This window comes from Piliocolobus tephrosceles, chromosome 21, assembly GCF_002776525.5.
Source record: "Piliocolobus tephrosceles isolate RC106 chromosome 21, ASM277652v3, whole genome shotgun sequence".
Classification (NCBI taxonomy): Eukaryota; Metazoa; Chordata; class Mammalia; order Primates; family Cercopithecidae; genus Piliocolobus; species Piliocolobus tephrosceles.
The window spans coordinates 13,859,376-13,878,060 of NC_045454.1; the positions used below are offsets into that span (position 1 = coordinate 13,859,376).

The following is an 18,685-nucleotide window of genomic DNA, read 5'->3' on the forward strand; positions in this document are numbered from 1 at the left end:
TACATAACTCCATATTATTTTTATGGAGGTTTTGTTCATTACTCTTCATTCTTTCTCTATTCTTCTCTGCCTATGTCAGAAAGATAGTCTTCAAGCTCTGAGTCTCTTCCCTCTTCTTGGTCTATTCTACTATTGATACTTGTGATTGCATTGTTAAGTTCTTTTGTTGTTTTCAGCTCCATCAGGTCAGTTATGTTCCTCTCTAAACTGGCTATTCTGGTCATCAGCTCTTGTATTGTTTTATCATTGATTCTTGGCTTCTTTGCATTGGGTTATGACATGCTCCTTTAGCTCAGCAAAGTTCATTATTACCCACATTCTGAAGCCTACTTCTGTCAATTCAGTCATCTCAGCCTCAGCACAGTTCTGTGCCTTTGCTGGAGAGGTGCTGCGGTCATTTGGAGAACAGGCAGTCTGGCTTTTTGAGTTTTCAGCATTTTTTTGTGTTGATTTTATCATCTTTGTGGGCTTATCTACCTTCAATCTTTGAGGTTGGTGACCTTTGAATGGGGTTTTTGTGGGGTCGTTTTGTTGACGTTTTTGTTGTTGTTTACTGCCTGTTTTCTTTTAACAGTCAAGCCACTGACTGTTAGCAACTGTAGGGCTGCCACAGTTCGCTGGGGTCTGCTCAAGACCCTAGTTGCCTCAGTTTTTCCTATGCCTGGAGGTATCACCAGTGAAAGCTGCAAAACAGCAAAGATGGCAGCCTTCTCCTTCCTTTGGAAGCTCTGTCCCAGGGCGGTACTGACCTGCTGCTGGCCTGAAGATTCCTGTAAGAGGTGTCTAGAGACTCCTGTTGGGAGGTCTCACCCAGTCAGGAGGAACAGGATCAGGGACCTACTTACAGAAGCAGTCTGGCTGCTTTTGGTACAGCAGGTGTGCTGCACTGGGGGAAGACCCTTCCTCATCCAGATTGCCTGGACTCTCCAAAGCGAGCAGGCTGGAACAGCTTTGTCAACTGAACCACAGAGACAGTGGTCGCCTCTCCCCAGGAGCTCCATCCCAGACAGAGTTTAGATTTCTGTCAGTATAAGACTGGCTGAAGTGACTGAAAGCCCCCCTACAGGGGAGGCACCACACTGTGGGGAGGAATGGATCAGGGTCCTACTTAAAGAACCAGTCTGGGCCAGGTGCAGTGGCTCATGCCTGTAATGCTAGCACTTTGGGAGGCCGAGGCGGGCGGATCACCTGAGGTCAGGAGTTCAAGACCAGCCTGGTCAACATGGTGAAACCCTGTCTCTATGAAAAACGCAAAAATTAGCTAGGTGTGGTGGTACCTGACTGTAATCCCAGCTACTTGGGAGGCTGAGGCAGGAGAATTGCTTGAACCCAAGAGGTGGAGGTTGCCATGAGCCAAGAGCATGCCACTGCACTCCAGTCTGAGCAACAGAGTGATACTCCATCTCAAAAAAAAAAAAAAAAAGGAGCAGTCTGGGCATGATCTGGCAAAGCAGGTGTGCTGTGTTGGGCAGGGGGATCCTCTCCTTGTCCAGACAACCTGGTCTCTCCACAGGTGGCAGGCTAGAACACTGAGTCGACTGAACCACAGAAATGGTGGCCAGTCTTCGCCTCAGAAGCTCCCTCCTATTTCAGGCCGAAGCCTGTTGCTGTTGGTTGGCTGGAATTCCAAGTCAGTGGGTTTTGTGAGGTGCCATGGAAGTGGGGCCCACAGAATGTTGCTGCCTGACTCCCTGGATTCAGCTCCCTTCCTAAAGGAATATAAGGATGAATCTGCCATCTTGCCAGGAATTCTGGGGCTGGAGCATGTAAACCTCCTGGGTTTCTGTGTGTGCCTGAGAGGCTGCTCTGCCAAAACTCCACACAGCTCTGTGTATCGAACCCAAGGCCCTGGTGGTATGGGCTCACAAGGACATATCCTGACCCGTGGGTTGCAAGGATCTTTGAGTAACATGGTTTACTGGGCGGGGTCACACAATCACTCACTGCTTCCCTTGGGTGGGGTGAGGGTTCCTTTGGCTCCATGCCACACTGGGTGGGCCAGCACTTCACCCTGCTTTTCTTCCTTCTCTGTGGGCTGAACTGATTGCCTAGTCAGTCCCAATGAGATAACCTAGATATTTCAGTTGAAGGTGCTGAATTCACTTGTCATTTTCATTCCTCTCTATGAGTACCATGAACCACAGCTGCCTCTAATTGGCCATCTTGGTCCATCCCAGGTTTCCTCTTTTAGATACAATTTTGAAATATGTTTTCTCCTTTTGATCCTTTAATATCACATCTCTGACATTTCTAAGATATGAAGCCCAGCTAAAGCTCTTTCTACATCTCTTACATGTACCAAACACACATACAAAGTTCCAATCAGTGTTAAGGTTGTGAAGATTCTGCAGCAAAGATACATACAGTTTACATTCTAGCTGACATCAATTTTGACATGTCCATCATTAGAGATTTGTAAATGCCTGAACAAACTCCTGTTCTTTCTAAGGCCTGTCTCTTGAATAACTCTAATTGCCAAACTTCTGAATGAAGCCCTAACTTACAAAGGTTCTGTACTACAGTGGTTCTAAAACCACATGGGTATGCTGAACTATGGCTGAAACACTGACTTTAACTATTTTCCCTCCTGAGACTGTATGAAATGTATCATCAGCATGGATTCTGTAATAAGCTATGAGATACGAACTCAAACTGAAGTGCTTACCACATGTATCAAATTTTTAATGTTTCTCCCATTGTTAACTCTCAGATGAGCTTGTAGTTGAGAAGACTATCACAGACATCACATTACTAAGGTTTCTTTTGAAAGTGAACACTCTGATGAAGCTGAAGACTTTGAGGCATAACTGAAGCACATGGCAATCTCCCCAAACTTCTGTGGTTTCTCTACAATATGGACCCTCTGATGCATATCAAGTCAAGTGCCTGTTGTAGTACATACCATACTCCTCACATTTGTATGGATTATCTCCACCGTAGACTTTTTTCTTGGTCTTTAAGATATGATCTATGTTCAAAGCTCTTTCTATAGTTCTCACATTTGAATGGTTTTTCTCTGCTGTGGAAAATCGATGGGTCAGATGAGTTGAGGCCCAGCCAAAGCCCTTCCCACACTTCTCACACCTGTATGGCTTTTCTTCCACATAGACTTTCTGATGTAAATGGTGCTGTGAATTCTGAGTAGATCTTTTCACACACTCCACATTTCAATGGCTTTTCTCCACTGTGGAGTCTCTGATGTTTCAAAAGACATGAAGCCCAGCCAAAGCTCTTTCCACATTCCTTACAATTATAGGGTCGCTCTCCCCTGTGGACCCTCTGGTGCATGTCAAGATTAAATTTACTGTTGTACCCCTTCTCACACTGCTCACATTTGTATAACTTTTCTCCAGTATGGCATGTCTGATGGGAATGAAGTTGTGAACTCTGAGTGAATCTCTTTCCACACTCTTCACATTTGAAAGGTTTTTCTCCACTGTGGAGTCTCCGATGTTTCAAAAGACAGGAGGCCCAGCCAAAGCTCTTCCCACATTCCTTACAATTATAGGGTCTCTCACCCGTGTGGACCCTCTGGTGAAACTCAAGATCCAACCTCCTTTTATAGCCCTTACCACACTCCTCACACTTATATGGCTTTTCTCCATTGTGGGATCTCTGATGGGAAGATCGTTGTGAATTTGTATAAAATCCCTTCCCACATTCTTCACATTTGAAGGGTTTTTGCCCACTGTGGACTCGCTGATGGTTCAAAAGACATGAGGACCATCTGAAGGTCTTCCCACATTCTTTACAATTATATGGTTTCTCTCCTGTGTGGACCATCTGATGCTTACAAAAGTCTCGCCTACAAATGAAGCCTTTTCCACACTGCTCACATTTGTATGGCTTCTCTCCTATGTGGACCATGGAATGACTATTAAGTGCTGATCTCTGACGAAAGTTCTTGCCACATGTATCACATCTGAATGGTTTTTCTCCTGTGTGAACCATGGAATGCCTATTAAGTCTTGATCTAACACGGAAGCTCTTACCACATATATCACATTTGAATGGCTTCTCCCCAGTATGGATTCTCTGATGTTCCTGAAGCTGTGAATCATGAATGAAGGCTTTCCCACATTCCTCACAATTATAAGGCTTCTCTCCTATGTGTAACTTGCAATGAACATTAAGTGCTGATCTACTATGGAAGCCTTTCCCACACTGCTCACATTTGAATGGTTTCTCTCCAGTATGGACCCTCTGATGAGTTTGAAGATGTGAGCTCTGATTAAATTCCTTACCACACACATCACACTTATAGTGTTTTTCTCCCATATGGACTCTTTGATGAGTACGAAGGGCTGAGATGTAACAGAAGCTTTTTCCACACTCATCACATGTATGAGACTTCTCTCCTGAGTGTAATTGTTGATGAAGATCAAAGACAGAAACATCACTGAAGGACTGTTTACATTCATTACACTGGTAAGATTTCTGTTGCACATGACTTATAGATAGTCCTGCCTCAATCTGGCAGAGGACATCACCTTCTATGAATAACTCAGAGCTGTTCCTTATGGAGTCTTGAGGCCTGGTTAGGTCACTTGCAATTTGTTCCCATATTTGCTGACAGGACCACTCTTCATGTGGTCCTGCTTCTGGAACAGTCTCCATCTCAATTTGGATCTTCCCTCCTAAAAACACACAGAATTAACATATGTGGGCAAGTGAAGCCCTGTTCAAAGTTTTCAAGATTTCACATAGGACATGGCATTAAACTTTAATGAATACAGGAAACATCAAGTTCATGTTTTCCGAGTCCACTATGGTCTTTGGTTTTCAAGAGACCAATTTAGAACTACATCACATCTCATACGTAAAATCCTTGGTAGAAACAAAATACTGAATTAAATAATTAATAACATACACACGTTTAACCTGTTACTAATTCTGGTAAATTTCCCAGTCTAAAATCTTGCATAATAAATTATGAAACGAATAAAATATGAACATGAATAATGAACCCAAAGGAACTTTAAAGAAAAAAGGCAGTTGCAATAATTCAGGAAAGCAGTTTGGGAATTTAGACCAGGGTGATGGAAATAGGCATGGACAGAAGTAAAACAGATGGAAGAGTCATGTACAAGGATGCACAGTTGCTGGGTTCTGACCTGAATTCCCTTCTCTTTGGCTTGTTGTCTTCATCATCCACAACTTTTCCTTCCTTAAGAAGTGGAAAGTATCTTGGTGGAATGGTTGATTCCCTGTGAACATGCAGTGACATGCTTAATTCCAACCCACTGTAGGTAATATCTAGGGAAAATTTACTGGAAATTTAGATTCCCAATGCATACTCAAACTTGGAATACAAAGCCACTCCTGGGGCCTAATATTCTGTTACAGAGGGTGTCTGTCCTCACCTACTGAGAGCAGGTTCCTGAAGTTCTCTAGCATCACGTCTCCATACAGCTTCCTCTGGGCAGAGTCCAGCAGCCCCAGCTCATCCTCAGTGAAGACCACAGCCACATCTTTGAAGGTCACTGCCTCCTAAAATATCCAACATACAAAACCTAAATCTTATGACCAATGATTATTCAAAGAAGGGTGGCATGAAGTAGGCAAAGGGGACAGGTGTGGTAAGTTGTCCTAGATCTTGAGGGATGTAGGTCAACATACAGATTTCCCACTCATTCTGCCTATATCCCAACAATGACACACACTGATTTTCATGAGATCCATCAGAAGTGCAATGATATAAAAGAAGTCCTGTACTTTTACTTTGTTCACTCATTGAGTCTACTTGTAACCAGCCCTCTAGGACTCTAAATGCTGCCTCCTGGGCTTCAGGTACTTAGGTTTTAGTGAGTTGCCAATTGCCCCAGTAACATTCAGCAATTTAGTCCCAACTTTGATGATGTCCATTGTCTTCCTCTCTTCTGTTGTCTTCCTTTCATACTCGAACTGTGGATGCTGTAACTTTTCTTTACTATCTGTCAAACTAACCAGTTTATGGTGACCTGTGTGGGATAGCTATGCAGTACATCCTTTATACTCTCAAGGCACAAACTACATACATTAGTTGCAGCATTCAATGTCATGATATGGAACCATCATGCCTCAGAGCACATCCCAAAGCTCTGTCCCTTCCTAGACATGTGGCTTTGGACAAGCTCATCTACATGCATTAGTTTCCTGTCTGTATAATGATTTTTCACCTGGTATAGTTTTCTCAAGGATTAAAGAAGGAAATATATATAGCATTGGGAAAACTGTGTGGCAAAGACTAAGTATTTAATAAATATTATCTAATTTTATTATTTTTAATTATAACTGTCCTTATTGCTATCTATTTCATCTCGCTTCATATCTGCATAGTATTCCAGGGCAAAAATGATCTTTTTATTTAAATAATGAATACTTCATATTAAATATTTTTCATTATCAATCCTGTAAAGAAAATAATTTTATATAGACTTTATTCTCCTGATTATTTAAAATGTCAAATGAAAATTAGAATGTCAATAAACACATTTAAAATTTGATCACATAATTTCATACTTTCTTCCAAATTTTTTTACCTACTTCCCACTCTTTCCAGTGAACACAAGTACCCTTATTCTCCTTATGATGGTTAAGAGCAGGTTGTAAATATTCCCATGGTTTTAGTAATCTGATTAGGAAGAAGAATTCATTGTATTAATATCATTCTCACTTATTTGATTATAAATGAGCAGAATGGCTAACATTCCTGACCTTGGTTGCCTGTGTGAATCTGAGCAGATCTCTCATATTTGATGAGTTTAAGAGGAACAAGAGACCAAAACCTGCATTCTGCTTCTCTGAATAAATATAGTAACAGAACACAGTGACTGGCCAATCTTCCAGTATCATTGGACATTTGAAATGAAGGTACTTACTACTTTGATAAAACTGCTTACTCCATAAAGGAATAAAAAGAGACCAATAAATAACATGCATACAAGGTATGACTGAGGTATGGCAAACACAGAATCTAGCCCTTCCTTTGTGAAAGCTCCAATAACAATATTTGTGGGAAGTGGCAGTCAGAGCCTGATGTGCTGTGCCCTGTTGAAATAATCTATCATCTATAAAACAGCCAGTGTGATACATGTCAAAAGTATCCTATCTTGTTTTCAGAATTAATTTTGGGGGGAAGGGGTTATATATAGGAAAGCTATCGCAGCAGTATTGCTTAAAACAGTAAAATTCCGAAACCACCTAAATGTCTATGAGTGTGAGGTAGTTAAAAATAAGAAGGTACATTAAAAATTCAGTGGGACTATGATACCAATGTAAAACTGGAACATTATATAATATATAAAATGAGCACAATTTTAAATTAGAGGTATGTCATCAATACAAATACAGTTAAGAATGCACATGATGAAGAATGTAACAGCTAATTTGTGATCAGAGAAGAGGTGAAGTGAAAGAATTATCCATTCCTACTATTTTCTCTACTGCAGAAAATAAATTATATAAGAAAACAAGAACTAAAACCAAATGGAAAGTCAACTCAAAAGCAACAAAGGAAGCATCTGGCAAACAAAATGCCCTCAAATGTTTGTTGTTCTCCTTGAGTCTTCCCGAGACAGATAAAAATGTGACAATATAATAGTAAGATGGAATTTTACTATTTTATACTTTTTTATAATAGTATTATAAAAAAAATACTATTTTACTATTTTATAATAGTAAGATGGAATTTTACTAAAGCAAGAGAGGCAAGCCCTACTCACTTTGAATGTGGTCATTTTTCCTTCTACTTCAGGGAATTTGCAGAGTCCTGAATGAAGCAGTTCAAGTGAAGGTGAAATCGTGCCTGGAAAGTGCCAGGAAAGGCAGAAAAACACACATGAAAGGGTGACTAGGAATGCCGCCCACCAACACAGACAAGTATTTTCAATTAGTGCATGAATGTTCGCAGCAGCATTACTCATATCCCCAAACTGCAAACAAGCAAAATGCCCTCCTATAGGTAAATGTATAGACAAATCATGGCATATCCATACAAACAGAACTTTATTTGGAAATTCAAAGGAGTGAAGAACTGGCTGATGCTACAACATGCATGAACCTTGGAAACATTATGCTAAGTTAAAGAAGCCAGTCACAAAACCCCATGGATTGTAAAATTCAGTTTTATAAAATATACAGATTAGGCAAATGTATATATAGAGAAAGGTTAGTGGTTGCTCCAGATTTGAGGTGAGAATGAGGTTTAACTGTACATAAGCATAAGGAGTCCAACTGGGGGGCAAAAATGATCTAAACTGAATTGTGATGATAGTTACACCACTCTTCAAAGTTCCTGAAGATTATTAAATTGTAAGCCCAAAATGGGTAAATTCTATGATATGTAAAATACACCTCAATAAAGTCAGAAATAATAATGATTAATCTACATGTTATTTAACTTGATTCTCCATCCATATTGATAGAATATTTATAGTTGAAGAAACTGATGAATAAATTGGGAAGAAGTGGAAGTTAATCTTTACAGGAGAATGCCCACTAATAAGGTATCTCCCATAAGAAAGGTTTTTATTTTCAAAATTTAATTAAAAAGTAACCGTTCAGTGGAAAAATCTAAAAGACATCATCCTGGCCAAGTGAACAAAGTTGAGATCTCCAATGAAGGGAACAACAGACATCATTTGGCCCCTGTTATGACACTTCAACACTTCTGTGGTATCCACACCAACAATGCATAATCTGAACCTAAACATGAAATACATAAATCCCAAATGACTATCTTTCTATAAAATATTTTGCCTATATACTTCAAGGATGTCAAGAATAAAAAGGCAAAGGCTGTTGAATCTTTCCAGATTAAAGAAGACTACAGAAATGTGACACCTAAAAGCAGGACATAAAATTGGACTTTGGACTGGGGGATGGGAGAAAACAGTTACAAGAACTTTAAAAAGCACAACAAATTTAAATATGGGATTTTGGATAGAAAAGATGATCATATCTAGCCATATCTAACAGGTAACAGAATTAACTAATATTGGTAGTCTTTTAATTGATACCTAGTATTTAATAGTGATATTATTTAATATTATATCTAGTATTACCTAGCATGTTATATGAAACTCTATAGCCAGCACTTCCTAAATGTCTCTTACCAAGACACTCCATGATCACCTTGGTATATAGACTTCCTTGCTGCAGAAAGCTACAATAAGTTGTTTCTCATGATAAATTTGTTCCCAGTGGTATTTGGCTGATGGGTGTTAACAAAGCAAAATACAAAAAGTAAATAATTGGAAAATTTGGGTAAAGAGCATATGAAGAGTCAGGTGCTGTGGCTTGAGCCTGTAATCCCAGCTACTTGGGAGGCTGAGGCAGGAGGATAGCTTGAGTTTAGGAGTTAAAGGCTGCAGCAAGTTAGGATTGTGCTACTGTACTCCAGCCAAGGCTCTTAAAGCTCCAACATAATCCTTGACTCCATGTCCCACATCCTGGTATAAGGGATAGACTCCCAAAGCCTTGGGCAGCCAAGTGACATGACTGAGCAGTTGTTTCAGGACCACATCTCAGGGGGCAGTGGTCCCCTTCCCACAGATCCATTAGGCAGTGCCCTAGTGGGGACTCTGTGGGGAGCCCTCACATTTCCCCTTGGCACTACCCTGGTAGAGGTTCTCTGTGGGGGCTCCACTCCTGTGGCAGGCTTCTGACTGGGATCCCAGGCTTTCTCATACATCCTCTGAAATCTAGGTAGAAGCTGCCAAGCCTCCTTCATGCTTGCAGTCTGAGCATCTGCAGCCTTAACACAATGTGGAAACCACCACAATAAACCAAGGCTTGAACCCTCTGGAGCTGCAACCCAAGCTGCGCCTGGGGCACTCTGAGCTGAGGCTGGAGCCAGAGTGGCTGGATTCAGGGCACAGTGTCTTGAGGATGCTCAGGGCAGTGGGGCCCTGGGCCTGGCCCTTGGAACCATTCTTTTCTCCTAGGCCTCTGGGCCTGTGATGGGAAGGACTTTCCTGAAGACTTCTGAAATGTCTTCCAGGTATTTTTCCCATTGTCTTAGATATCACCACTTGGTTTTCTGTTAGTCATGCAAATCTCTTTTGCAAGTGGTTGTTCCAAAGCCCACATGTATTCCTCTTCTAAAAATGCTTTTTCTTTCTCTACCAAATGGCCAGGCTGCATATTTTCCAAACTTTTATAATCTGCTTAGCTTTTAAGTATAAATTCCAACTTTAAGTCATTTCTTTGCTCCCATATACAGCTGTAGGCTGTTTGAAGCAGTGAAGCAGCCAGGTCACTTCTTGAATGCTTTGCTGCTCAGAAATTTCTTTTGCCAGGTGCCCTAGTTATCACTCTTAAGTTCAAGCTTCCAGAAATCCGTAGGGCATGAACACAAAGCAGCAAAGTTCTTTGCTAGGGCATAACATGGGTGACCTCTACTCCAGTTCCCAATCACTTCCTCATTTCCATCTGAGATCTCATCAGCCTGGACTTCATTGTCCATATCCCTACCAGCATTTTGGTCACAACCATTTAATCAGTCTGTAAGAAGTTCCCATGGCTCAGTGAAAAAGCTAAAAAAAAAAAAAAAAAAAAAAAGTTCCAAGCTTTCCCTCATCTTCTCATCTTCTTCTGAGCCCTCCAAACTTTTTCCAACCTCTGCCCATTAGCCAGTTCCAGAGCCACTTTCACATTTTCAGGTATCTTTATAGCAATGCACTGTACCTCAGTACCAATTTTCTGTATTAGTTCATTTCTGTGTCTCTGTAACAAAATACCTGAGGCTGGGTAATTCATAAAGAAAAGAGGTTTAATTGGCTCACATTTCTTCAGGCTGGAAAACAAGTGTGGTGCTGGCATGTGCTCAGCTTCTGGTGAGGCCTCAGGGAGCTTTTACTCATGGGAGAAGGTGAAGCAGGAGCAGGCATGTCACAAAGTGAGAGCAGGAACAAGAGAGAGAAATTGGAGGACCCAGATCTCACATGAACTAACTGAACAGGAACTCACTCATCACCAAGGGGATAGCACCAAACCATTTATGATGGACCTGCCACCATGATTCAACACTTCCCCCTAGGCCCCACCTCCAACACTGGAGATATAGAGGGACCAAACATCCAAACTATATCAAATGTAATTAAAAGAGAGGACTGGGTTGGACTCTGATGCTTGACCAAGCTCGAATTTTAGTGAATCTAAGCTTTAGTCACTTGCCTCAAAGCTGTCCCTAAGGGAAAAATTATGCCAGGACAACAGTAAGTACCTCTAAGACCTGTGGTTACCAAAAGTCAATCAATGTGTGGGAAGGGTGAAACCAAGAAACTGAAACTACAGTGTACAGTGTAAAAGAATTGTTTATTTTGTAGTTTCCTAAGGAACTTTTATTCAACTAGATTGTGAGAGAAACTAAGTAGTAGCATCTTTGGTTTTAAATGTTGCAGAGTTGAAGAGCATGTTTGGGTTTATGTAGAACCCACAGTTCACTATGAAACAATTACAGATGGTGATACGTGATGCAACAATTACAGATGGTGAAATCTGATGTAAACACACAGGAGATGTGGGGGAAAAAAAACCCAATAGTCTTATCTATTTGGGGCTTCTAAAAGTTGTTAGGCCCCAAGGAAACTGAGTCACTGAGCTTGACCTCTTAACTTCCTTTTTTATTTTCTTGTTCCTGGCTCAGACCAGATAGCATCTAAGATCAAAGATTCTTTGTCTGAGATAAAAGACCCCTTTGACTATTACATCCCAAATGCAGAATGTTAAATCTGTTCTTCCCAATAAAAGAAAACACTGCTATCAAATTGCTGTAACTATGCATTAATCTTGTATAGAAAATGCTGACATCCTGTTAAGCTTCCTAGACCCTGCCTACATAATGACTCTCAAACCTTTCCATTTCAGAGCATTTATCCAATCTTTTGAAGTCCGTGTCCTCCCAGGTGGACATCTTCAAATTTTGTGTTTGAAAAAACTCAATATTTAACCACATTGCCTGAATCTCATTACCAATGTTAACAGGTTGTTCCCAAGGGAAGAGCCAGCCTGATCAACTGGATAAAAGGCATGGTAAGGTCTGCTTGCCCTGAAAAGGGGGACTGCTCAACTCACCCTATAAATGCTGGGTGGGATACCCGAGATGATGCAGCCGATACACTGCATTCAAGCCACGTGGGACTGAATATATGATGACTGGGATATTCATCTTCTGAATATGCTTCTTACCCAGGTCATGGTAAATGCTGTGGCTAAGGAGGTCCCTTTTGCATGGGTACTCCATGTGACTTTTGTAAAAAGAAAATCCAAATTGGAGATGGTTATGTCAGAAGTTTATAAAAAGAGGCATGTGGAGTTGGACCCCAGTTATGTACACACCCAGATGGATTTTAACCTTTTTAACTGGGTCAAATTGTAAAACCAGCTGCATTTGATTGGAATTGTTTATACATGGCCTGATCATGAACCTCTTGGGGAAACAGCTATGCTGAACTAGATTGATCATCAACGAAAGACATCCTAAGTTGCTAACCAACTGACAGGAATCATGGACTATACTAAGACCTTCCAGATATGTAAACTTACGGTAAACATTTATAAGCCCCTGCCCAACCTTGCCTGGATAGAACACGAAATGATTTAGCTGACTGCTAGATCTGTACTTCTTGATTGCAATTCACAAGACCCCACTTAAAATATCTTTTCTTTTGTTTGTGGCTCAGTGTTGATTTTATTTATTGGTTGACACCTTAACTCTTGCAAAACTGAACAACAGTCCTAGAGGCCTTATCAGTTTTGCTGTCTCGGTTTCCCTTTAAGGATATTAAAGATGTTAACAAAAAGATTACACTAATTAGCAAGAGGAAAAAGACAGAGGGCAGAGTCAAAGGACTCATCCCAGAAAGCTAGAGATTTTTTAAAGGTCATTTAAAAACAATGATAAAGGTGAAACTAAGAAGAAAGAGAGAGTGTCACGGGACTCCTTCCAACAGGGTGAAAATCTTCAGATCATTATGTTAAAAAAAATCTTCAGATCATTATGTTAAATTAAGTTTAGCCTAAAGCTGCTTTCTTACATACTTTAAATTAGGTATAAAGGTTTCTCCAGGCGGGGTGTGATGGCTCATGCCTGTAATGCCAGCACTTTGGGAGGCCGAGGAGGGTGGATCACTTGAGGTCAGGAGTTCGAGATCAGCCTGGCCAACATGGTGAAACCCTGTCTCTACTAAAAATTAGCCAGACGTGGTGGTCTGTGCCTGTAATCCCAGCTACTCGGAAGGCCAAAGCAGGAGAATCACTTAAACCCAGGAGGCAGAGGTTGCAGTGAGCCAAAATCGCGCCACTGCACTCCAGCCTGGGTGACAGAGCAGGGCTCTATCTCAAAAAAATAAAAAATAAAAAATAAAAATAAAAATAAAAAAAGATTTATCCATATATAGTGAACTGTAACCTAACTGGAAGTGTAAACAGACTGTAATCTACTCTTGTGCCAATCACTGAGTTTTGACCAATCAAATGGAGACAACTGTTCAAAGAGGGATCAAATAAGGCAAACGCTGAGCTGCAACCAAACTGGCTGTTTCTGTTTCTCACTTCCACTTTTTGAATGTCACTTTCCTTTTTCTGTTTACAAATCTTCTTCAACCATACTGTAGCACTGAAGCTTCTCTGAATCTATTCTGGTTCAGGGACTGCCTGATTTGCAAATTGTTTTTTGCTCAATTAAACTCTTTGATTTATCTAAGATTTTTTACTTTTAACAGTCTTATTAAGAAGTGGAATAAATAAAATGGAAATTGATAAGGCTAAAACAAAGATCTGAACACAATAATACTGAAGGTTTGGTGGACCAAAGGGATCCTCTGCTGATCCCCCAATATTAAAGGGTTTCAAATAAGTTTGCTGTATTTACTCCAGTTTGGAGAAATTTTAAAACTCGTCTTTACTAACAGACGGGGTGGTGTGCGCCTATAGTTCCAGCTACTTAGGAGACTAAGGGAGGAAAATTGCTTGAACTTGGGAGGTGGAAGTTGTAGTGAGCCAAGGTCGCGCCACTGCACTCCATCCTGGGCAACGAGAGTAAGACTCTGTCTCAAAACATTTAAAAATGAATTAAATAAATAAATAAAAATAAGCTTAATGGTTATTATCTTTATAGCCTGCATTCAGAGGTAATTAAACATTTTTTCTTGTCATATTTCTGTAATTTCTGAATGCTCCACAATGATATGGTTCTAGAAAAATACAAAATATGTGTAATAAGTAAAATAGTTGATAAAGTTTTAAAAGACTCCTAGAGAAGTCCAAGCCCATGAACCTTGCTCTCAAAGTTCCTTCAATCAAGTCCTAACTTGCTTTCCCCACCTGATTCCAGCTAGTTCCTCTGCCTCAGTGAGAATGTATCCAAGAAATTATCAGCTTGGGCTCTGACCTGGACTGCAAAGGCTCCAACCCCAGCTCCACTTCTTACTACTTGGGCAACTATGGGCAAATAAGTCCTGCTCCCTTTGTCTCACTCTTATCTTTAATAGACGAAATGGCAGTACCTCTCCACAGAGCTACCGTGTGGTGTACATGAATTTCTTTGTATAAAGCCCTTAGAATTGAAGATAGCAATTAAGACTTTCTTATCAATGTCCATGCCCGATTACAGCATCCTACAATAGATGTGAACGTTACTGTAAAAGAAAAATGACAAGTCACACTCGCGTGGAGCTTTATTGTCAGTAGTCAAGGAATTACTCTATCTACCTCCAAGCAATCCCTTTAGAGAAGTCAGGAAGAGGAAACAATGCTGCGAAATACCATGGTTGTGTCACCATTCTTGACAAAACAGTCAAGACCCTCCCATCCTTCTGTGGAAATCGGAGATACCCATCCTTTTCCTAAATAAGAGGTCAGAGAATATCTAGAATTTTCCAGCGTTCTGCAGGGATCAGAGAGAAGAGCCAGCTGGAGCTCTGACACCACCCCAGGGACCTGACCATTTCTCAGGAAATTAACAAGAGATCGCCATTCACTATAACAGAAACTGTTTTAAGACTCTTATATTACCTCTTTCAATTCCCAAGACAATTCTATTAAGAAGGTCTTAATATTCCCCATTTAAAGAAAAGCAAAAAGAGGCCCAGGGAGATTAAGTAACACCCCAACGTTGTACTGGGGGAATCGGCCCCGCGCCAGTAGTGGAGGAAGGCGGATGGGGCGAGCTGAGAGCCCAAGAAACCCCCAAATAAGGCGAAGCGTGACAGGACCGAGTCCCAAACTCCCCCGGGGCGCTACGACAGCCCTAAACGCAAGAAGGCTCTGCCGCGGGGATTGCAAACCGCCGCCCTCACCCTTCCAAACCTTTGCTTTCCGACGGCTCTTCCTTTCCTCTAAATCTATCGCTGGCTCGTTGAGGGTTCCGAGAGTAGGTCCAGGAAATTCAGAAGGGCCCCCGAGACGCAGAATAGCTCAAACTATCACAGAATAAAGGGTAACTCTCGCAGCCGTAGCTCCCGCGACTCCACAGACCGTCTGGACTACATTTCCCAGAATTCCCCGGATCCGCCTGCCTGACCGGAAGTGCCCGCAACTCCACCGGCCGTTTAGACACTTCCCAGAATGCCCAAGGAGTAAACGTTCACAGTTTTACCTTCCAGGGGGAGGTGTTGCAACTATACAGAGCTTCTTGACCACACTTCTTCCAAGTCCCCAGAGAAGGGAATCCCTCATCCCGAACGCCTGTGTGGTAATATGGACTCCTGCACTGAGTGTCGTCCTTACGCTTCTCTTGAGTCTTCGAGCAAAAATATTACATAAACAATGATTTCCTGATCGAAATATCCCCAATTATTGCAGAAGTATTACTGGAGAGTGAACAAATGTGGAGATAAATCTTCAAGGAACTAACAAGAAATTACTGCTTGAGGATCCTAGAGAACTGAAAGGAGGAAAATATTTAGTATAACCTGATGATGTGAGGTTAAAACTGATAGTATGCCAATGTAATTTTAATTTACATTTCCTGTATTGTAAATGAAATAGAACATCTTTTCATATTTCCAAAGGCCATTATTACTATTATTTGTTAAATTGTTCAAACCTTTTGCCTACTGTACTAATGGATTTTTGGCCTTTACTCTCACCATTTAAATATTGTTTATACATTTGTAAAATAATTATTTTTTCTTGCAAATCTTTTCTATTTATTTATTTTTTTTTTTTTGAGGTGGAGTCTCACTCTGTCGCCCAGGCTGGAGTGCAGTGGTGCGATGTTGGCTCACTGCAAACTCCGCCTCCCAGGTTCACGCCATTCTCCTGCCTCTTTCTCCCGAGTAGCTGGGACTACAGGCGCCCACCACCATACTAGGCTAATTTTTTGTATTTTTAGTAGAGACGGTGTTTCATGGTGTTAGCCAGGATGATCTCCATCTCCTGATCTCATGATCCGCCCGTCTCAGCCTCCCAAAGTGCTGGGATTACAGGCGTGAGCCACCGTGCCCGGCCCCTCTATTTTTTCTTTTGGTTTTATGGCTTTTTTGCCACAAAAAAAATAGTTTAATGTAATCTATAATTTTAAAAATATTTTTATTGAGATGTAATTCATAAAACAAACCATTTAAAAATGGACAGTTCAATGGCTGTAACATTTAGTACATTCACAACACTGTGAAAACAACACCTCTTAAGGTTTAAAACATCTTCATCTCCCCAAAGAAAACCCCATACCCAGTAAGCAGGTCATTGCCATTGCCCCAAGACTCAAATGGCTACCACCAATCTTTCCATCTTACTGAATTACCTATTTTGGATATTTCATATAAATGGAATCATACAATATGTAACCTTTTGTGTCTGACTTTGCTCTAGTAGCATATTTTAAAGGTTCATCTACATCATAGCATGTATCAGTAATATAAAGATAAATAATATTGTTATGTTTTATACCACGTTTATTGTTCATTGATGTAAATTTGGGTTGTGTATAATGTTACTATGAACATTCATTTACAAATATTTATTACGCTACCTGCCTTCACTTCTTTTGTATATATTCCTAGATGTGGAATTAGTGAAGTGATATGATAATTCTATGTTAAACTTTTTGAGCAACCACAAAACCATTTGCCACTGCAATTGCCACACCATATGTTCCAACCATCCATATGTGAGAATTTCTTCACATCCTCGCCCATGTTTATTTTCCATTTTCAAATGACAGACATCATAGTACTTGTGAAGTGATAACACAGTGTTATTTTGATTTGCATTCTCTAGTGATTAATGATGTTGAGCATCTTTTTGTTTTTTCTCTTTTTGTTTTTTCTTTTTCTTTTTTTTTAAGATGGAGTCTCGGTCTGTCACCCAAGCTGAAGTGCAATGGCACAAGCTCCGCTTACTGCAAGCTCTGCCTCTGGGTTCCCGCTGTTCTCCTGCCTCAGCCTCCCAAGTAACTGGGACTATAGGAGCCCACCACCACACCCAGCTAATTTTTTGTATTTTTAGTAGAGACGGGGTTTCACTGTGTTAGCCAGGATGGTCTCGATCTCCTGATCTCGTGATCCACCTGCCTCGGCCTCCCAAAGTGCTGGGATTACAGGCATGAGCCACTGCGCCCAGCCAATGTTGAGTGTTTTTTCATATGCTTGTTGGTTGGTTGTATATCTGACTGTTTATTCATGTGTTTTCTGCATTTTTTAATTGGCTGGTTTATATTTTTGTTGTTGAGCATAAAAGTTTTCTTTAATATATCCTGAATACTAAACATCATACTGTATGATCTTTTCACTTAACAGTGTTCTTTTATGGGTACAGTTTTTAATTTTACTGAAGTCAAATTTATGTATTTCTTTTATTGCTTGTGCTTATAGTTCTATCTAAAATTTTATTGCCAAAAAAAATCAAGATTTACTCTTTTGGGAACAGGCCCCTAAAATCTGGCCATAAACTGGCCCCAAAACGGGCCATAAACAAAATTTCTGCAGCACTGTGACATGTTCATGATGGCCATGATGCCCACGCTGGAAGGTTGTGAGTTTACCAGAATGAGGGCAAGGAATACCTGGCCCACCCAGGGCAGAAAACCACTTAAAGGTGGTCTTAAACCACAAACAATAGCATAAGAGATCTGTGCCTTAAGCACATGCTCCTGCTGCAGATAACTAGCCAGAGCCCATCCCTTTATTTCGGCCCATCCCTTTGTTTCCTGTAAAGAATACTTTTAGTTAATCTATAATCTATAGAAATAATGCTTATCACTGGTTTGCTGTCAATAAATACGTGGGTAAATCTCTGTTCGAGGCTCTCAGCTCTGAAGGCTGTGAGACCCCTGATTTCCCACTCCACACCTCCATATTTCTGTGTGTGTGTCTTTAATTCCTTTAGCACCGCTGGGTTAGGGTCTCCCCAACCAAGCTGGTCTCGGCAACTCTTATGGGTTTTTCTAAGACTTTTATACCTTTATGCTCTTACATTTAGGTTGTTCCATTTTGAGTTAATTTTTAAGTATAGAATGAGGTGAGGATCCAACTTCATTATATTGCATGTGAATATCCAGTTGTCTTATAAACATTTGTTAAGGAGAATATAGTTTTCCCATTAAACAGTTTTGTATTCTTGTTGAAAATCAAGTGGCCTTAGATGTACGGGTTTGTTATTTTTTTATAGACTCTCAATTCTATTCCATTGCTCTATGTTCCTACTCTTACACCAGTATGATACTGTTTTGATTACTAACCTAACTTCCCTCCCTCAAAAG

General features: G+C 40.6%; 1 protein-coding gene across 1 annotated transcript; it reads right to left on the reverse strand.

Moving 5' to 3' along the window:
- Positions 1 to 1,429: 1,429 nt before the first annotated feature.
- On the reverse strand, positions 1,430 to 15,469 carry LOC111525244 (zinc finger protein 221-like). The gene is given in 10 exon segments (XM_023190555.1): positions 1,430 to 2,796; positions 2,798 to 2,879; positions 2,881 to 2,945; positions 2,947 to 3,029; positions 3,032 to 3,162; positions 3,164 to 4,637; positions 5,115 to 5,207; positions 5,364 to 5,490; positions 7,704 to 7,786; positions 15,292 to 15,469. Coding segments are annotated over 9 exon segments (2,115 nt in total). The 5' UTR covers positions 7,719 to 7,786; positions 15,292 to 15,469; the 3' UTR covers positions 1,430 to 2,751.
- Between the last annotated feature and the right edge of the window lie 3,216 nt (positions 15,470 to 18,685).